This window comes from Semicossyphus pulcher, unplaced genomic scaffold, assembly GCF_022749685.1.
Source record: "Semicossyphus pulcher isolate SPU_LCO1_2020_fin unplaced genomic scaffold, fSemPul1.0.p SCAF_12, whole genome shotgun sequence".
In the NCBI taxonomy this organism is placed as follows: domain Eukaryota; kingdom Metazoa; phylum Chordata; class Actinopteri; order Labriformes; family Labridae; genus Semicossyphus; species Semicossyphus pulcher.
In genome coordinates this window covers 28,839,560-28,857,669 of record NW_027211626.1, presented here as the reverse complement: position 1 = coordinate 28,857,669, position 18,110 = coordinate 28,839,560, and the positions used below count along the sequence as shown (strand labels likewise).

At 40.9% G+C, this 18,110-nt stretch overlaps 1 protein-coding gene across 1 annotated transcript in view; it reads right to left on the bottom strand.

Moving 5' to 3' along the window:
• Positions 1–17,838, bottom strand: part of fancl (FA complementation group L) — a 30,811-nt gene extending 12,973 nt beyond the window's left edge. The window contains exons 1-7 of the mRNA XM_069658730.1: positions 17,746–17,838; positions 17,098–17,156; positions 16,861–16,921; positions 16,293–16,349; positions 15,892–15,989; positions 6,994–7,090; positions 3,973–4,041 (exon numbers count right to left, since the gene is read on the bottom strand). Coding sequence (XP_069514831.1) covers positions 3,973–4,041; positions 6,994–7,090; positions 15,892–15,989; positions 16,293–16,349; positions 16,861–16,921; positions 17,098–17,156; positions 17,746–17,832 — 528 coding nt within the window. The 5' untranslated portion in view covers positions 17,833–17,838. The remainder of the gene's footprint in view (positions 1–3,972; positions 4,042–6,993; positions 7,091–15,891; positions 15,990–16,292; positions 16,350–16,860; positions 16,922–17,097; positions 17,157–17,745) is intronic.
• Positions 17,839–18,110: the final 272 nt, after the last annotated feature.

The following is an 18,110-nucleotide window of genomic DNA, read 5'->3' as shown; positions in this document are numbered from 1 at the left end:
CTAGATCATACATTATAACTTTATAACAAATTAGCTTGAGGCTGTGTCATTCAGTGTTTCGATTTACCTGACTTCCTTGAATGCATCAGAAATGATTCATGAGTCGTTCAACAAACGAGCATTTTAAAAGCATTTTTCTCCTCTTGAGGACAGACCTGACAAAGCTTTACTTTTACAAATCTGCATCATAATGTTGTTATTTCGGCAAACTTAAGACCCGTTAATTACTTCATACCGCTGAAGTAAGCCAGAGTGCAGCCTCTGTGTAACTTACTATTTACAGTGAAACTGACACTCACCATAAATAGATGAACGGGCGCTCCTCTGGGGGACATAATGAACCCAGAAATGATGGTGTTTATTTTGCAGACATATCGTAAGGCGCATTTCACTTTACTTTTGATTTGTACACACAGTCGCTTCTTGAGGTGCTAACTGGACTGTAAACAATGCAGCGCACAGAAGAGGAAGTCTTGACTGGAAGTCCTTATCGCTAAAAGCTGGCTAAACTGGAATGCCTGACAATTTCACCATTGCTCCAAGAGGCTGTGTCGTTGTCAGGCGATAGCCGATGGGTTCCAAGTTGACATAGCCTATACTAGTATCTGAATAAATGTACGTCTCTTAACTACATGTTGACGGTATGATGAAGTTACATTTGGAACTAATATAGAATATACATGCCTGATTATCATCAGTATATGTGACTGGATATGATGATCGTTTTTTCTCTCCCCTTTATGACTGAGTTTGTCCATTAGTGGACATTAGTAGTGGTAATTTGAGGCCCTATGAAATCCGCTTTAAGTTTTTTAAAGTTTATTTTTTCCACCAAATTCAGGGTTTTTCATAACATTTGTTCTAAATACTGTACGATACAATCACTTACTCTCATCAGAAAGAGTGTCTAACCATGTGCTGCATGTGCAAAATTTCAACAAATCCAAAATGTATTTATGAAATGATGCAATTCTGCCCGTGTATACCAGATCAAGAAAATCATGGGGCCGTAGCAATGTTGGAGACAGTATAAGCCCCTACTTGGCTGCTTTGGGATGGATATGCTTAACTAAGTTTTTATTTCATTACTTTACAGAACATCTTATTTACATCTCCTGATCTACTTTTGACATATGGTCACAAATTCTGTTGAAAAACATTGATGTGTCTTACAACGGCAAGAAATATGTCAGCTGGAAATGTTTCGATGGGCGCGGACATCTGGTAGTCATTGGAAACTCTGCTGATACGTGCCTCTTACAGGTACAACCTGAGAAGCATGTAGGCTGTTAGGAGTTTGAGGATAACTGAAAAATAGGAATGAATACATGTATCTTTCCTCTGGGTCGCCAAATCTCCTCAACCACAAAAATTAAGAGAGCCACACTTACATTCACCTTTTTTCCTTGAAATCTTAATTTATGCAGTTTTTGGTTGTTAAAAATCACCTTTGTATGGACTGCAAGCAGGACACAAGGACACAAACTAAACACACACACACACACACACACACACACACACACACACACACAAACAGGTTTATTTCTCTTGCCATTCTAGTTCCACACAAACGCGCAGAGTGGCATGTCTTGGCCCTGCAACAGAGCAGGCAATAATTACTCATTCAAATGAACATGTCAGGACTGCCGACAGACAGGCCCTTCCCCCCGCCACACATATGCACACACACACACACACACACACACACACACACACACACACACATCCTTCACAAATCAGACAAAAAACACACTTGGCACAGATGCAAGCACATACACAACTGTACACACACACACACACACACACTTCATGTTGCAGTGTGGGAGAGATCCATCAACGGCCCAGCAGGCAGACAGGCTCCATACGGTAGCGCTGTTCTAAGCTGGTCCTCACTGTACGCCTGCCATGTATCAGCTCAACAGCACACACACGCACACACACGCACATTTGCATCTCTCTGCTCAAATTCTCTTTTTAACTGTCTCCTCTCTGATTTTGCCTGCGCACGCACGCACACACACACACACACACACACACACACACACACACACACACACACACACACACACACACACACACACACACAAAAACATCCCTCTGTTATATATTTTAAACATTGGGAAGAACGGTCCAGTGCAATGCTCAGACATGGAGCAGTAGTTTTTATGATGGAAAACTGATGGTGTGACAAACAAAACAGGATATCTCAGTACGTGTGTGTATGTGTGTGTGTGTGTGTGTGTGTGTGTGTGCATGTGTGTGAGTATGTGACACACGCACTCTGAGGCAGTGACAGAGATGAGAAGCAGAGCCGCAGTGAAAGAAGCAAGACGGCAAACAACAATAACAAGGAAGCAAAGAGATACAAAGAGAAGGGACAACTGGTTTTACATCAAAACAGTTTCATGCCAATTACAGCGGACTAAACTTAAAGGGTCTGAAAGCAAAATGTCTTCATACAGCAGGCTGGCAAGTGTTTTGTCAAATTATGCAATAGGTAGCACGGGATGAGTTTGTGTAACTCTTTATCACAGTTTGAGTCTGAGAGGGCCTCATAACGTCTTACTTTTTTTTCATCTAAAAAGTGGGCTGCATCCTTTATACCAGTGCGACCAATATACCAGTATAAAATGCAGAGAGGGGTACTTTATTACGGTAACTGTATTTTACCAAGACAATGGCGCTATAATCTAGCTAAAGCTTTGTCACCCACATTCGCCTTCATGATCGCCAGTTCAGCCGCCACCCAAACTATTACAATTCAGAAAGGCAATATTATTTAATCCTTTGTGAATATTTAAATGAATAACACAAACATTTCTAGCGTTGATAAATAACCACAAAAGTGATGAACAACATGTTTATAGGTAAACTCATTTGTTTACATTTAGGGCTTTTGTGTTCAAACTTTTTTGAATGCTACTTTAATATACAAACATTTGTTTACATTTAATGAGGGGCTGGTCAGTCAGGTTTGAACACATCACTGAGTTGGCTATGAACTCTGAAGATATGCTGACTCACAGAAAGTCCACAATTTGGCGTTGGAAAGTCCGTATCACAGCCCTCACGCACTTGGTGATTTGACAGTGGGACAGCACTAAGCGCTCACACACTTACCGGGAAACGCTCCTCAAAGTCTGTGAGTGCGTGAGAGTGAAGAGTGGGATTTAGCCAATCACCGTAGGCTGAGCTTAACCACCGCACAGGTAGCTAGCAGGATTGCAAACTTGACATAGCAAAAACCGATGGTAGGCTGTTATTTGTGTGTTTTCAATGTGTTTGAAATAAAAATGTATTGAAAGTGTTGAAATAACTTGTATACAAGTTTGAATTAATAAATAGCTATAGAAAACCTTTTTTCCCTCTGTGATTCCCCTAAAAACAGACTGTGTCTTATATTCCATATTTGACTGTCTTTCTTTTTCTGTGGATTGGACCTCTCAGGCTACATCATGCCCTGGCCTCTCATTGGATCAGGCTTTTCAGATATTTCGGATGAATTTCGCTACTTTAAACCTGGTCCCTATATTTATATATTTTGGGTTATAAATGACTAATGACAACAAATCGAGTAGATTGCTCCAGCCAGCAGCCACTAGATGGGCTGCAATGGTTAGAATCCCAGAGGAAAAAATGTGCATATTAAAGTATCTCAACTAAAAGTGCTTGTTTTTGCCACTGACAGGCTCACATTGTTCTGTTGTTAAAGGGTCTTGAAAAAGTTCAATAAGGATCCCTACAAATATTTCATATTGTAAGATGCCTTTTTTTTTAACAGGAAACAGACATCGCTCTCTTCAAAGCCATCAGACTTCAATAACAAAAACCCTGCACGGTAGTTGCAAGTCTACTGCTACATTAATCATATAGTTTGTTTGTACAGTTTTTCATCATGTTCATGTTAACCAAAAATGTTATTTAGATACGGATGGTAAGTTTTGGAAAGAGAATAAATGTACATGTACATACCTGAGGTGTCCAGGTCATGACCAGAGGGACTGGCAGGTCAGCTGAACAATCAGGAGCCTCTGCAGGATGCTGTGGGTGAAGAAGAAGGGACAGTTACGTCGTATTAAATGTAAAAGCTTATTGATCTTCAGAGGTGACTGCTGAAACAAGCCACCAGTAAACGGTCAGTAAGTCCTGTGTGAATGGATTATGCAGAGCCATTAGACAACTGGTATTTCCCCTCTCCCTTAATCTTTTTAGCACAGGTCTTCATTAGCACCTGGTTACTTGTTTATACTTAGAGTTGAATAGTATCTTTTATTTCAGATTTGGTGGCAGTCAGCTTTAATATGAAGCTAAAACCTCCTTTAGTCTTCGGTAAAAGACTTTGGACAGCACATATTAGCCAGATTTCCTCTCTCTGTTCACCTTCAACAACAAGCTACTTTCCGTCCTTTCCCTGAGCTCATCCTCTCTCACTCCCCTGCCGTCCAAGCCTCCATGTGTCCGTGCCAGTGCTGCCTCCTCCCTGGCTGTGCCTGGTGAGGGATGACCTGGCGCTGGATCTGGCGGAAGCAGCTGGAACGCAGGGAGGACTTCAAGCTATTTTTACCCAGTGCCAGAGGGGTGAGGAGGGCCAGGTGGGCAGGTGGGCTCAGAGTGGGGTCCACCACCCTCCCTTGTCTCTTGTGGATATCATCTGGGCTTAGGTAAGCACCACCTCACCCAACCACTCACCCACTCCGCCTGGAATACGCAGCCACACTGTAAGATACTTGTACTTCTGGCAGCAACTACATGCAGGAGGTTCAGACACACAGATACATGCTCTGGTAAAATACTAAAATCAACTTTCACAGTCTTCTTTAAACATTTTGAATTGAACCACAATTCCTTCATTGCAAGTTTCATTAGTTTTTACAGTCAATATATACTGACTTTTCAATCAAATAAAAACAACAGGACCTTGCAAGATGTATGGGAGAACATTTAGCTGATCCATTTTCCAAGTCTGATTGCCAATTTTTTTCTCTCCTTGATTTATGACATACTAAACATGAACATTTTGTTTGCTCATGTATAGTGAGCAGGTTGTTATCGTGGTAACATCATTCTTGCAAAAACTGCTACAATGTCTCTTAAAATTGCCAGCGAGCACTTGTTATGTGCTTTAGATGCCAAACAAACAGATGAGGAGTTTACATTACTTTATGACATGAACGGGTCCGGAAATGTAGATTGACAGTGTCAAATATGATAAAAAACGTGTAATCACCTGCTTACACTCTGACGTTGTACTGACTACGGCAAACCGGTCTTTCTCCCGTAGTAGACAGCTGGGCTACAAGGACAGGAAGTGCGCAAAGTGGAACTTCAACCGTCGCTGCTTAAAATCCCTTTTATCCTGCTTCTATTACGGCTTTTTACTCACAAAATCAATAATTTGACAAAATATTGATTTAAAAATAGGTTTATTTATTTAAAAATTATGATATTTCGGTTTTCCATTTAAAAACTGTTAGACTCACAGTGAGAGCTGCGTCCATAGCAACCATTAGGCTTCTTAAAATGAGCTAAGCTAGCTGTTTTTACTCACGTTACATGGAAATATTTCCACTGATGATGATGTAAGACACGGTGAACGGGACCGCAGGAATCAGCGCAGCACCTGATTGAGGTTTTCTGTCTCGTCACTGACAGAGTCTGTTTACATTTTCTTTTCCATTCACCATCTTTAAACGCCGCTGTATTCTGTACTGCGTTTAATGTTTACTTCATGTGCCGTTGTAGCCTTCAGTTTTTGTATCGTTTAACCTTTATAGAGCCAACGTCAAATTTACCCGACTTCTTTCAGCGGATTGATAAGATCACACTAAGTCCTCCACATTGTGCGATTAGAGCCGCATCCCTCGCAGCTGTCTGTTCTTCATAGCAACGGTCTGTTTTCAAGAAATAACAGACCTCAAAATGCCGTAATTCCAATGAAGTATTTAACACAGCCGTGTTATAAATTGTGTTAGCAGATCATCCTAAATTTTTACGGATGAAAAACTTTAGTTGCCTAATGTCAACAATCAGCTGATCATTTAAAGCAGGTAATTGTGAGAACAGCAATAACTATGCTAGGTACAATGGTGTCTTAACCGACACAAATGATGGCCAGAACTGAAATTAGGCCCGAGCTGTAATGAACTGGAATTACCCTTTAAGGTTAACACGAGGCAATAATGTCTGATTGGACTGCAATTCTTTATTAACATTCTTTCACTGGCCAAGTGGTTATAATGGGGCTGGGGGACTCGTGGGCCTATTAGAGGGAGTTACCAGCAATATGAGGAGGAATTTAGTGTCACAATAATTGAATTCACAAAACTATCACATCCTCAGAAGTCTATTCTAGTACACTCAGATTACAGTCGAGCCTGGTCTACATGCATCTATTTTTTAAACACCAAAATCAGCCAAAGCCATTACGTGTTCCAGCGTTCATAAAACACTCTGTCACCTCTTCTCTGACAATTTGGAGATCTGTGACATGCAAACATTTCAAATGCCCCGCTATCCCACCAACCTACATTTACCTTTATCTACAGTAGGTGAAGGTTGTACGTACTTCCCTCAACAGCAGTGAGCACAGGCAGCAGCTATGCAGATGAGTGTGGGTGTATTGGTTTTCTCTATGCATAGAGCAAGGTTTTCCATCACGCTGAGGTCTATGTGGAGATGTTTTATCTGTGCTACATCTCAGTCACAGTGGGTTATCATGTCTCTCCACACCCTCTCCAGTTTGACCTAGATTTAGGGGTGCTGATGTAAATCACTGATTTGCTATCAGCAAATTGAACATCCCATATGCGTACGGTGGAGTCGGCCTGTTTGGATTTGGATTGGCTGTAGGTCAACATCAAGCTTTAGAGTTTTCCATTTGACGGTGAATAATTTTCAGGATGAAAGGTCCTTACAGTAAACTGTCTGTGTGTGTGTGTGTGTGTGTGTGTGTGTGTGTGTGTGTGTTTCTGTGTGCGCAGGAGAGTGTCTTACCTTAGACTTGAGTTTAATAGTGAGGACGTGCTGCCTTCCAGAGGAGTCCTCTGCCTTCAGTTTCAACGTTCTGAACTCTGTGTCTATGAAGAGCAGCCTGAAGATGGACAAACACACACACATACACACACAATACATTACACAATAAATCAACAGCCGTTCATAGAGAAGGGTACACTTAACAGGGTAAACTGGCAGCAGCCATCATCCGTCATTAATCACGGCTGCAGAGAGCAATACTGAGACATCACCTCTTTGGATTTATCACTCTGGGGTCTAACACAGTGACATTACATCCTGCTACAGCCCTACATTCAAAACATACAAGTTGTAACTACAGCCTTTTCTTCTCTGGATTCTCATCTGAATTCTTGTCCAGCGATTTTTAATCTCTAATGGAGGAATATAACAAACCTAATCACAAAGAGGCTGAGAGCATTATTTTTTTATGCTGAGTCACTCCAGAAAGAGCCTGTAATTTATGCCTTTGTGTAAAACTGTAAGAAAACACACTGACTGCAAGTAGGCTAAGCCTTGTAAATGTACAGTAGTCACTAACTTGACATCGCAACACATGATTAATGCAGAGGAACTGTAGTGAGTACATACTTCAAGCAGAATACAACAAAGCTGCAATTTTACACTCACCAATATGGACATGCATTCAAAGAAAAGGCTCAATGTGATGAACAGAGGGATATTTAAACAGGAGGACATTCACTTAACAATTCATGACCCAAACCTTGAGTAAAATCTAAGCTCACAAGTGTTGTGTGCAAGACAGTGCTGTATTTGAGTCACCAAACCTCAAGCCAAATGATCAATAAATTATTTTAAAGGATGTTGAGCAGCTTTCAGGTGATTTCTTGATCATGTTGTATTGATGAATGAATGTCTTCTTCAACTATTTACTTAAAAGTTAGAATTGGTTCCATGTGTGCAGTAATGTCACTGCAGCAAATATCTGAGACATTTAAACAGCAAAACTAAAAACTGATGTTAACTGTGGGACAGAGGAAACTCCAGAGAGAACTGAATTTTAGCATCTAAAATAACAATCTGAAGACAGCTCTGATGAAGTCAGGATTTATAAGGAGGGCAGATGTAACACTCCAAACTATTTCACTGTAACCTCGACTGACTGTGGGACCTTTTGGATGTGTAGAAAACACTTTTCATTTAATTAGAATTTGATACCGACTGATTCGGTCTGCGTGATTTAAACAATCAATTAAGTAACAGCACTGTGCGTAAATGCGCACCGCGCCGGGGAGACACAGTACTCGTTTCTGCTGCGGTGCAATAACTGCTAATAACCTTAAAAATACCTGTAACCCACCCGCTATGAACAAAAGTTTTCATTTTTAAGACCCTGTTACCCAATCCACAGTGACATGACTGCAATCTGCGCATCACTTAATGACACACACACACACACACACACACACACACACACCTAATGCTGCATACACATAGCTACAAATTTACAGTGACAGTGTCATAGCGGTACATTAAACTTTGGTTTTATTAACATCACACATCATCCAAGTATGCGGATATTCTTTTTGTGCACTTGCACTCACAAAATAGCTTTCTAACATTTGGTGTAAAATCTTTGAAAGCAAAACGCACGATTTGTGGAGTCAGAACTGTTGCTGAACAAGATGGCGAGTAATCGCGCATGCAGACAAATGCACGTGACAGCCCTCACTCCAAACTCAATAAATTATTATAAACAATAAAACAGTCCTTATCAATAAATACGTCCAAGTCCTCCTCTCAGTCTTCAGAGCTCGACTGCCGTCAATGCGCGAGTCAGAGTCCAAGTCCGAGTCATCACTGCTCGAGTCCAAGTCGAGTCACGAGTCCTAAAAATCGGGACTCGAGTCGGACTCGAATATGTGCATTCTAGTTGGTTTGCATGAGGTCATCTTGTTACTTATTGGATATGCGAGCAAAACCGTAAATTGGTTTATAAACCTTATCTTTTCCTTAACCCTGAGGTAAAATCCACAGGAGACCTCAAGCTAAACTGAAACTTCAAACAGAGATGGTTTTTTAATGTTTTCTGATCATCGATATACGAAGATAGGCTTAGATTTAGACAGTTTTACACGTGACTAGACTTCTATGCAGATTAAGACAAGACATTTTACCTGTTGATAACAACATCATTTGCAAACTGAGATCCAATCACAATGTCAGAAGAATAATTGATACCAGGTGAAATGCTGTAGTGTTAATGCCGTAGTCATGTTGTCAAAGATGAGTATAGAATGGGTTTAGAGTTTGACAGGACACATGACTTCACAGCTCTGCCACTACTTGAATTAAAATAAGTGTAATACCAACACCACGGGGACTTCAGCAGTCACAGGAGTCAGATTCAAGCCCTAATAAAATGATGTGTCTCCCAGTGACCTTAGCTTGAGTTCACAGTTTCAAGCTTGAGTCAACCTGTAAATCAGACCACCTCCTCCCTGAGCTAATTATAACCTATTGAGGCTGAGGACAAAACACTGATCTGGCCCGGGCACACACCAAGACTGCTGTCAGATTTACTGCTGCTCCAGCACACTCTGAAGGAGTCCCTTCCTCCCCCCCTGGAGTCCTTCTCTGGTCTAGTGAAGACCTAGAGAAAAGACTGATCTGAGACAAAGGATTTGGACGGTCCTCCTACAGATTTACAGTACATTACGATGGACGCTCTGTGCCGAGGCTGACATGGGCTGTATATCTGCCAAGGATTTATGGAGTGTGTTAGAGAGGAGTGATGTGAGCGGTGTGCTCAGGAATGACACACACACTTAGGGAGGTGATGGAATGACGGTGTTGGATATGCTTGATTCATAAAAGCGTCTGAACGCTCACACACATGCAATCATACGCTGGCGAAGGGCAACAGTACTGAAGTTCATATGCTCACTTACATCCACAATTTATAAACATCCAATATCATGAGAACACCACTTCGACTCTGGTTCCCTCTCTTGCATGCCAACTGTTAAATTACTGCAACTGTGCAATTACACACCCCAAATCTCTCTATCTCTTAAACTATCTCCATATTAAGATCTCCTAAACACACTGGCCTATTTATTTTGTCAATATTGATACGGGTGTCACCTATCAGGCTGAAAAGATTTAGCAGAAGCAAAGAACTTCTTGACTAAACAAGTTTACTTCAAATCCTCAGCAGGGCTCGTCATCAACCATTGCCCAATGGCCTGTGGCAACAAAAAGTTACTCTGTAGCCACCAAATACAGTATTACATGTAGGTGGCCCACTGTGGCCATCAAGTGTTCTCCATATTGTAACATTAGACAGCGCACAGTAACAGTTCCACCAACATCCCAATTTCTTTGTGCTGTGTTGTGACCCTGTGTCAGTGACCTGACCTAATGACTTGACACAAAAACGAACAGAATATGTCACAGTGGATGTATTTCATTCTACATAAAGAAGGAACAAGTCACACCTGTACTCAGTACTGACCTTTTTTTAAGGTTCAGGACTCGAAAGAAAGAACGGTACCGTCAGTGAATAAGTCTCATCGGTGCATCGCTTACACACACATTTCCATCTTTTTGCCTCCGAGGTCTCACACCCAGGATAGCAGGGACTAGCTTCCGCTCCTACTTGGCCATGATGGAAACAGCGTGACAGTCAGATGTCTTGCTGGGAAGACTGATGAGAGCATCCCATTTGCAACTCCACAGCCAAGTGAGCTGCTTCCAGACAGTGCACACCACGCACATTTGTGCTTGTGTGTCTGTCTATGTGTGTGTGTGTGCGCGCATGTGTATCTCTTACTTTTTTGTCGACAAAGTGATTAATGAACAGCGAGATCACACATATGTAGTGCTTGTGTGTGGGGCATTAGAAATGCACATGTACAATGATGGCATACATTAGGTACGGTAGAGGAAGTAGAGGACGATGTAAGTTGCATGCAAAAAAAAACCCCAACAACAATATATGTACAAATCATGTGCACAAAAAAAGCACACACACATACATCTTATAAGGCACAGAAACATCTGAATATTAATTAGCCTGGCATGCAGTCTAACTGTGCTAACCAGGACATTCTCATTACTTACTAACTTAACTGCATAAATCCAAATACTATTTGCAATTTTACTTCCGTCTAATGATTATAGGAGTCATTTTTTAGCTGGCCTAATAATGTAACAAATAATAAAACATAAACATACAGGAAACAAGCCTTGTACAAAAAACATTTTTTGTCACTACAAGTCATTTCCTCATTCACGATAACTGTATAGGTAGTGGAGGGTTGTATAACTTACCCTTTTTAATCATATTAACCCCTAAAGTTGTTAGGGATCTGGCCACTTTGAGTGACAGGTTGGTGCTGCTGGCATTGCCTCAGCTTCGAGTCCCTAATTTTACCTCTCGGCCATGTTGGTGTTGTTGGAGAGTTTTTAATGCAAGTCAAGACAAATCATATTGCTTGCAGACTGTCCAAGAAGTCAGTGCTTCAGCTCTATTTACGAGGGAAACTCCAGTATCATTTTAAACATGTTAGCACGAATAAGACACCTTGCTTTCTGGCTCGTTCAGTGTTTCTCATACATTGATATATTTGTGGCGGCCAACGCATAGTCAGGAATGCTGTTGGCTTTATAGCGCAGAGAAGACGCCTGGCTGTCGTGATGAGAAGATCAGCTCCTTTCAGTAAATTAACCCGGTTTTTGTCCTTACTGGCAGCTGGCTTTCCCACTTAAGATGTGTGCAACAAGCTGTGAGCCACACTACGTTCTACAAGCTCTCATATCCTATTTAGTCTACTACATAAACAACTCTGGATAGCTACCACCATAGATAGAATGTCATTTTGTGGGACACACTGTTGTTGACTCTATATTTTGCCAAATAATCTAGCAGCCTTTGGTATGAAGTGTATAACTGTAAAACATTGATAACGTAGAGGTTGCCAACCACTACTTCCCTGCAGCTCCCCCCTCTCGTCCAAACATGGTCACTTCAGGCTCCAAAAACCCAAGAGGACGACAGCAAGAATGAAGAACTCAAGACTTCAAACAGCAGTCCACAAACCAATGGGTGTCCTCACTTCTTATATAAACTTTATGCTTAGAAAGCATCTCATCCATCCGCCCTGGGGCCTGGCTGACCCAATAGAGCCCTTCTGTCAGAGAGCCACTATAACTGGCCTCTGAAGAGCAGCAACACAGTGTGACAGAGTGATAACACTGTGAGAAGACGAGATGACGCTCTGTACGTACACCAAGAGCCTGTGAACATGAAGTGCCAGCTGTGCCCGTAATGAGCCCCAGAGCTTCCAGGGCCACGTTCTGGGGCCACCGAGTGATGGCGGCTGACCTACTTGACCTCATTTTCCATTAATTAACATGTGGTATGCCATCTTCAGCCAATTAAGATGACCACACTCTCGAAATGGAGACACACAGAGAAAGAGAGAGAGGAGGGTGAGAAAGACTCACTTACCTGGCCCAATCAGCAGACAGAATTACAGCTGAAAACCCCTGGTGGCTATTAGCACGGCCCATACCAATTAAGACGCTAAGCGAATCTCGAGTGCTTTGGAGATTGAGGCCCACTGTGTATAATGCCTCCTAACCGTAACACGACACTGAAAATGATGTTGGTCCCATTTCCAGCATAAAGCATACCTTCACCCCCCCTTCTCCTATTAAAACCTGAGAGTCTTCAATTAGAGCCATTTGCATTTTGCTAATATCATAATTGTAGCCGTGGTCATTAATAGGAAAGTGGAAAATGAGTGTAGTAGTCAAGGCTTAATCCGAGCTGGGGGAGAATAGATATCTTCCTACGAACCGCCACCGCCCCCCTCCTCCTCCTTCTTCTCTCCTGATGAGTGGAGACGGCAGAATTAGCCGGGCCTGTCATCACGCGTGGGCTGAGAGTTATTAAATGTGACCTGGATTTAACTATAACTCAATAACTAAAAATAAGGAAGTCATTAAGACCCATTTGTTAATGTGAAGCCGTGTTGTTTCAGGCTCTCCAATCAGTTTAGACTACTGGGAGGAAAACAGGGAGTACTCTATAAAGCAGCTGAGGTTTCTAGACATATACACACCCCTGTATGTAAATTTTTACCTCTTGGGAAAATACACAAAAGCAAAATCTATATCCATAACTTACAGTAATATTTTGACCCACAAACCCTGAGGTTTACTGTAAAACCTACAAATTTCCTTCAGCAACTTCTACTGAGGAGAAGGAAGGCACAGAGTGGATATCTAGATCATCATGAAACAATCCCCTTCAGCAAGCTAATGACTTCCTGAGTATCCTGGGACCATGTAAGAGGGAATAGAAACATTACTTTGTTGTTCATTAGGAGAAAATAATTACTTGATTATCACTTGATTCTTATTGTAAGACATTTCAAGCAAATGTTTACATGAAGTGGCAGCTCATTCAGTAGCATAACAGCAGCAGTTTATAGTTGTGACACTGATTGTAGTTACATCCACATGTCATCTTTAAGGACCCCCTTGAAAACGATGATGGTACTCCTAAAACTACAAGTACACCATCATGGTTGTAGTTGCAGTTTACATCTGTCACTGTCCAACAGAATGTCTGAGTAATTGTGGAGAGTGGATGGTATTAAAAATACATTACCCTAGGAACAAAACAACACTAAAAGTAGGCCTACAGCATCAGTAGATGTCACACCAAAATCCTTTACAGGATGGACAAATAACCAGAGAATGTCTCTGTGTTGTCTCTGTGACACTTCTTCAAAAGCAGAACAAATGGCACGTAAGAAGCAGAGCCTTGTTCCCTCAGACAGATAAAAAAAAACAAATAACCAGATGACATAAAATTCCATCCAGGAGTTGCTGCAGGAAGGTTCACAAGAATGGTGCTGGCGTAAGGCCACAGTGTCCTTGACCTTTGACCACCAAAATCCTGTAAGTTGGTCCTTGAGTCAAACATTTGTCCCAAGTTTAAAGAAATTCCCTCCAGACGTAACCGACATATTGTGTGCACGAGAATGAAAGAGGAATGATTGCCAGAAAAGTGTTTTTCCAGGACTTTATGATGTCACAGTGAAGTTGACCTTTGACCAGGGCTGCAGGATATGGGAAAAAACATACAATGCGATATCTTTTTGTTCTGCAATATTAATACTATATTATTGCGATTTGTAAAAATACAGGAAATTAAACCTGAAAAACGCAGTGTGTTTTCATGTTTATATAAACAATAAACAATCATACTTTTTATTATTTGAGACTTTTAAGTCTATTTGCTTCTAACAAGACAAAACTCCCCTCCTACTTTTATCACCAATGGTTCAGACTCTGGCACCTGCTTGAAAAGGTTTTTTCGGTAGAGTTGGAGCGACACGTTATTTATAATACAAATACATTAAGACTTGTGGGCTGCAGTTGTGTTATCAATAAGGTATGCCATGAACCATTGCCAATGATGATCAAATGTATGTTTAATCAGCGTGATCAGCTGCTGACGTCACAGATAATGTCGGCCGGATGATCGAGGCTCCGTTACGCTAAGCGGCTTATAAATGAGACTATTCCCGTTAACAGCGGCACCTCGTCCCGGTGCTGGTTAACGCTGGGGCTACACAAACAGACAGTTCATGGAGTGGACATGCCGCAAGTGTTTACTTTAAGCGGCTACACCTGCAGCACACACATGGTGTTAGGTTGTTTTCGTGCTCGTTTACGGTTTACAGGCAGGTGACAAACAGTCTCTGCAGCTCAGTGTTCGGGTCTCTGTGTGCTCTGTTGAAGAGCTGCACTAATGAGATATGAGATGGACTTTTCCTGTGGATTAGTCATTGAAAACTAGAAACTGGTGAGTTTTTTTTTTGCACAGAGCAACAAAAAAGAAGCAGCTTGACATATTTCACTTGCTTATTTAACTTGCTTCAATATCGCACGTCCTGCAATGTGAATATTGCACATGCACACATTGAAATTGCGATCGTTAAACGATATATCATGCAGCCCTATCTTTGACCTTTTAGTTATAAAATGCCATCACTTTATCATTTTACCCAATAAGACATTTGTGTGAAATTGTGTCAGAAATACTGATGATTACCAAATTAGAATCAGTTCATTGTTCAGTACATGTGGACATTTGTGCCAAATTGTCAGTTTTAATAACAATCTGAGCAAAAGTCAGTCAGTGGCAAAAACAGGTTCTTATACGGAGCGTAATTTCATATACATATAAACATGTAAAAATAGGGAAAGGTTTAAAAATATCTCCATTCCTTTAAGATGTTCTTTAATGCTCTTTTCCCCACTGGTAGAAAAAAATCTTAAAATCTAAAGGGTCATAAATAATTGACAATCGTCTCTTTCATTGTTGGAAGTCAATATACACCATCCTGCAGAGAAAATGTAATGTAAGCTAGGTGGGTGGGTGGAGAAAAGTCACACACAGATGTGGCAAATGTGGTGGTTGCAGACGCCTATCTGAACACTTGACAACTAAGGTGCTTTTGTTCCCATGAAACCTGGTTCCAGACACCGGTTGTGCCTAAAATCATTCACTGATTCACTACTTCCTACTCACTAGGGAGTTCAATGTAGTGGACTATATAGTGAGCTCACTGGCAAATTATAAAAACACTTTTGGACACTACTAAGCTCATTTTCTGTGTTGTTACATCATTGCTGTTTTTTACTTTTAGTGCAATGTCTGACGGTATACAGGGCTAGGTTATTGATACTTTCAGTCCGCTATATAGTGTATAATAATGCTCACATTACATTCAGACAGCACTACAAATGGTGAACTCACTATATATTACAATGTATAGCGAGTAGTTTGTGTTTTCAAACACAGCCACAGTGCTAGAGCTCCTAAAGGTCACTTACTTGTCCCAACCAAGGTTCTCTATCTCAGAGATGAGCTGAGAGTAATACTGTGGAGGCGGGATGGAGCGGCACTCAGGACTGCTCTTCAGACAAACTTCCTACAACAACAGAGAGAAAGCTTTGTATTCTAAACCCAGATTACGATGCACACCATAATGCAGCTTTACCAATGTGCCCAACAACAACATACAGCAGAACTGAGATAGGGGCAATAAGTTCCATGCTTTTGTTCAGTGGCAAACACATAGGCTGTTAGACTTTTCATTAATCAGAATCAACAGAACATACGTGTACATGTGTGCCTCACAATCAAGGCTATTGATAGAGCCTGAAGGTTCCTATTCATAAAAGCAACAATGTCACAGTGACCGTGCTAACCACTGTGTCATTCTCCTCCTTACCAAGACGGTCTTCATCTCCAGAATGAATCTGACAAGATCGGCCGACTGCTGCAGCCTCTGTGAGAAGTCAAACAAGAGAGAAAAGACATCCTTGAATGGGAGGATAATGAAGTGACAGTGTCTATTTTTCCTCTAGCCAGCCATTCAAATCAAACACAGTGTTTGTGATTAATGGGGGCTGCCACCAGCTTTAATAATTAATGATAGCTTAAAGGCTGTGAAAATAATGAACTTTGCAGCCCGGGGTGAAATATCAATCTCATCCAAATAACCCTGAGGGGCCACATAACAAATAGGGACATTTTCCAGGCGATGTTAATTAAACAGTGAAAAATATTTTTCTCTGCTTGAGAGTGAGGGCCAGTCTGAATGGTGACAGAGAGCACAAGAAGGAAGCTAGGCACAATCCAGTAAAACACAAAAGGGGGCCAAAATGATATAACAAAAAATATGAATCACATAAGGACTAATCTGATTGCAGTGAGGACAAGCAGATGAAACACAACAAAAAAACTAAAAGACACAAGCCATATATAACTCATGGTTTGGTGCTGTATATACAGTTTACCTGCTTCACTATGTGCTCATATCCACGCAACAGGTGTTTTAACTGCCAACAGCAGTGCAGCCTAGAAAAAAGGAAGTTATGATTAGACACAGCAACTAATATATAAAATAAAACATATTTTGTTTAGTTTAAAGATAAAATGCGGAAAATTCATTTGTAAAAGAGCTTGACTTCTGACAACATCAATATGTCTGCGCTTTGTATCTTGTTAAGAAAAAGTGAGGAGTTAATTTATACCTAGCCCGTTTCAGTTGACAATCAGGTGGTAGTACTATTCTCATTCTGAAGTCTCGTTCCTGTGAGAATAAGAGAATGGCCGCAAATTACATGAAAGACACAAAACAGTATAAAGAGTAAAATGGAACAATGAGTGTAATGAGGGTGAAATGATTAAATAACTTGTAAAGTTGAGTCAGATGAAATGGACGTGTCCTACCAAACTCCACTTAGAAATTAACAATATAAAGATTCTCAGCTTATTGGTAAATGTGCACATTGGTTATAACATAACGTTTCACCACAATTAAAACAACTGTATCAACTCTTCAATTCAGCATAAACCGCACATAGAAAGTATTAACTTTTAAACTAAACATTACTTATTCTTGCTATTGCTAACACTGTGTTCAGCTAATGCTGACGCAGCGTAATGTTAAGGTTGAGTGAGTACAAAGATCTCAAGAAGAGCATTTTCTGAAGTGCCAGAGGATCACACGTATGCCGAATTTAAATGTTGTATCTAAGCATTCTTGAAATGTTTAAAGTTATATTCTAGTAATTATAAAAATGTGTCCATAGGGAGGAACACTAAATGAACACGTTTTTTTATGTAGTTTGGACGATTGTAATTTTCACATTGAAGAACGCCGCTGACATGTATCTTACCTGCACTGTGATGAATCCGTCATACACAGTTTTCTCCTTGTTGAGAGGTAAAAGCAAAGGGTTGTCTTTAACCAATGAACTTTCCATGTTAACTTAGTTCAACTCTCAGGCAGCTGTCAAATCAGGACCACGGCTGACTTAGCTAACGTTAGCAAGCCTGACAGGCTCGACTAGAAGTGATTCCTTCTAAGTAACTTGGAAGCCGGAACAAAACATTTAAACTTAGATATTTATATCATAGTCGTTAAGTTTATCAAAAAGTCACTTTGTTTCCGTCAGGACAATCTTCACAAAGTCGAGCCTGAGACACTCACAACCCGCCAACAAAAGCAAAACAGAAGACGTCACGCAGCTGCATTCAGTGA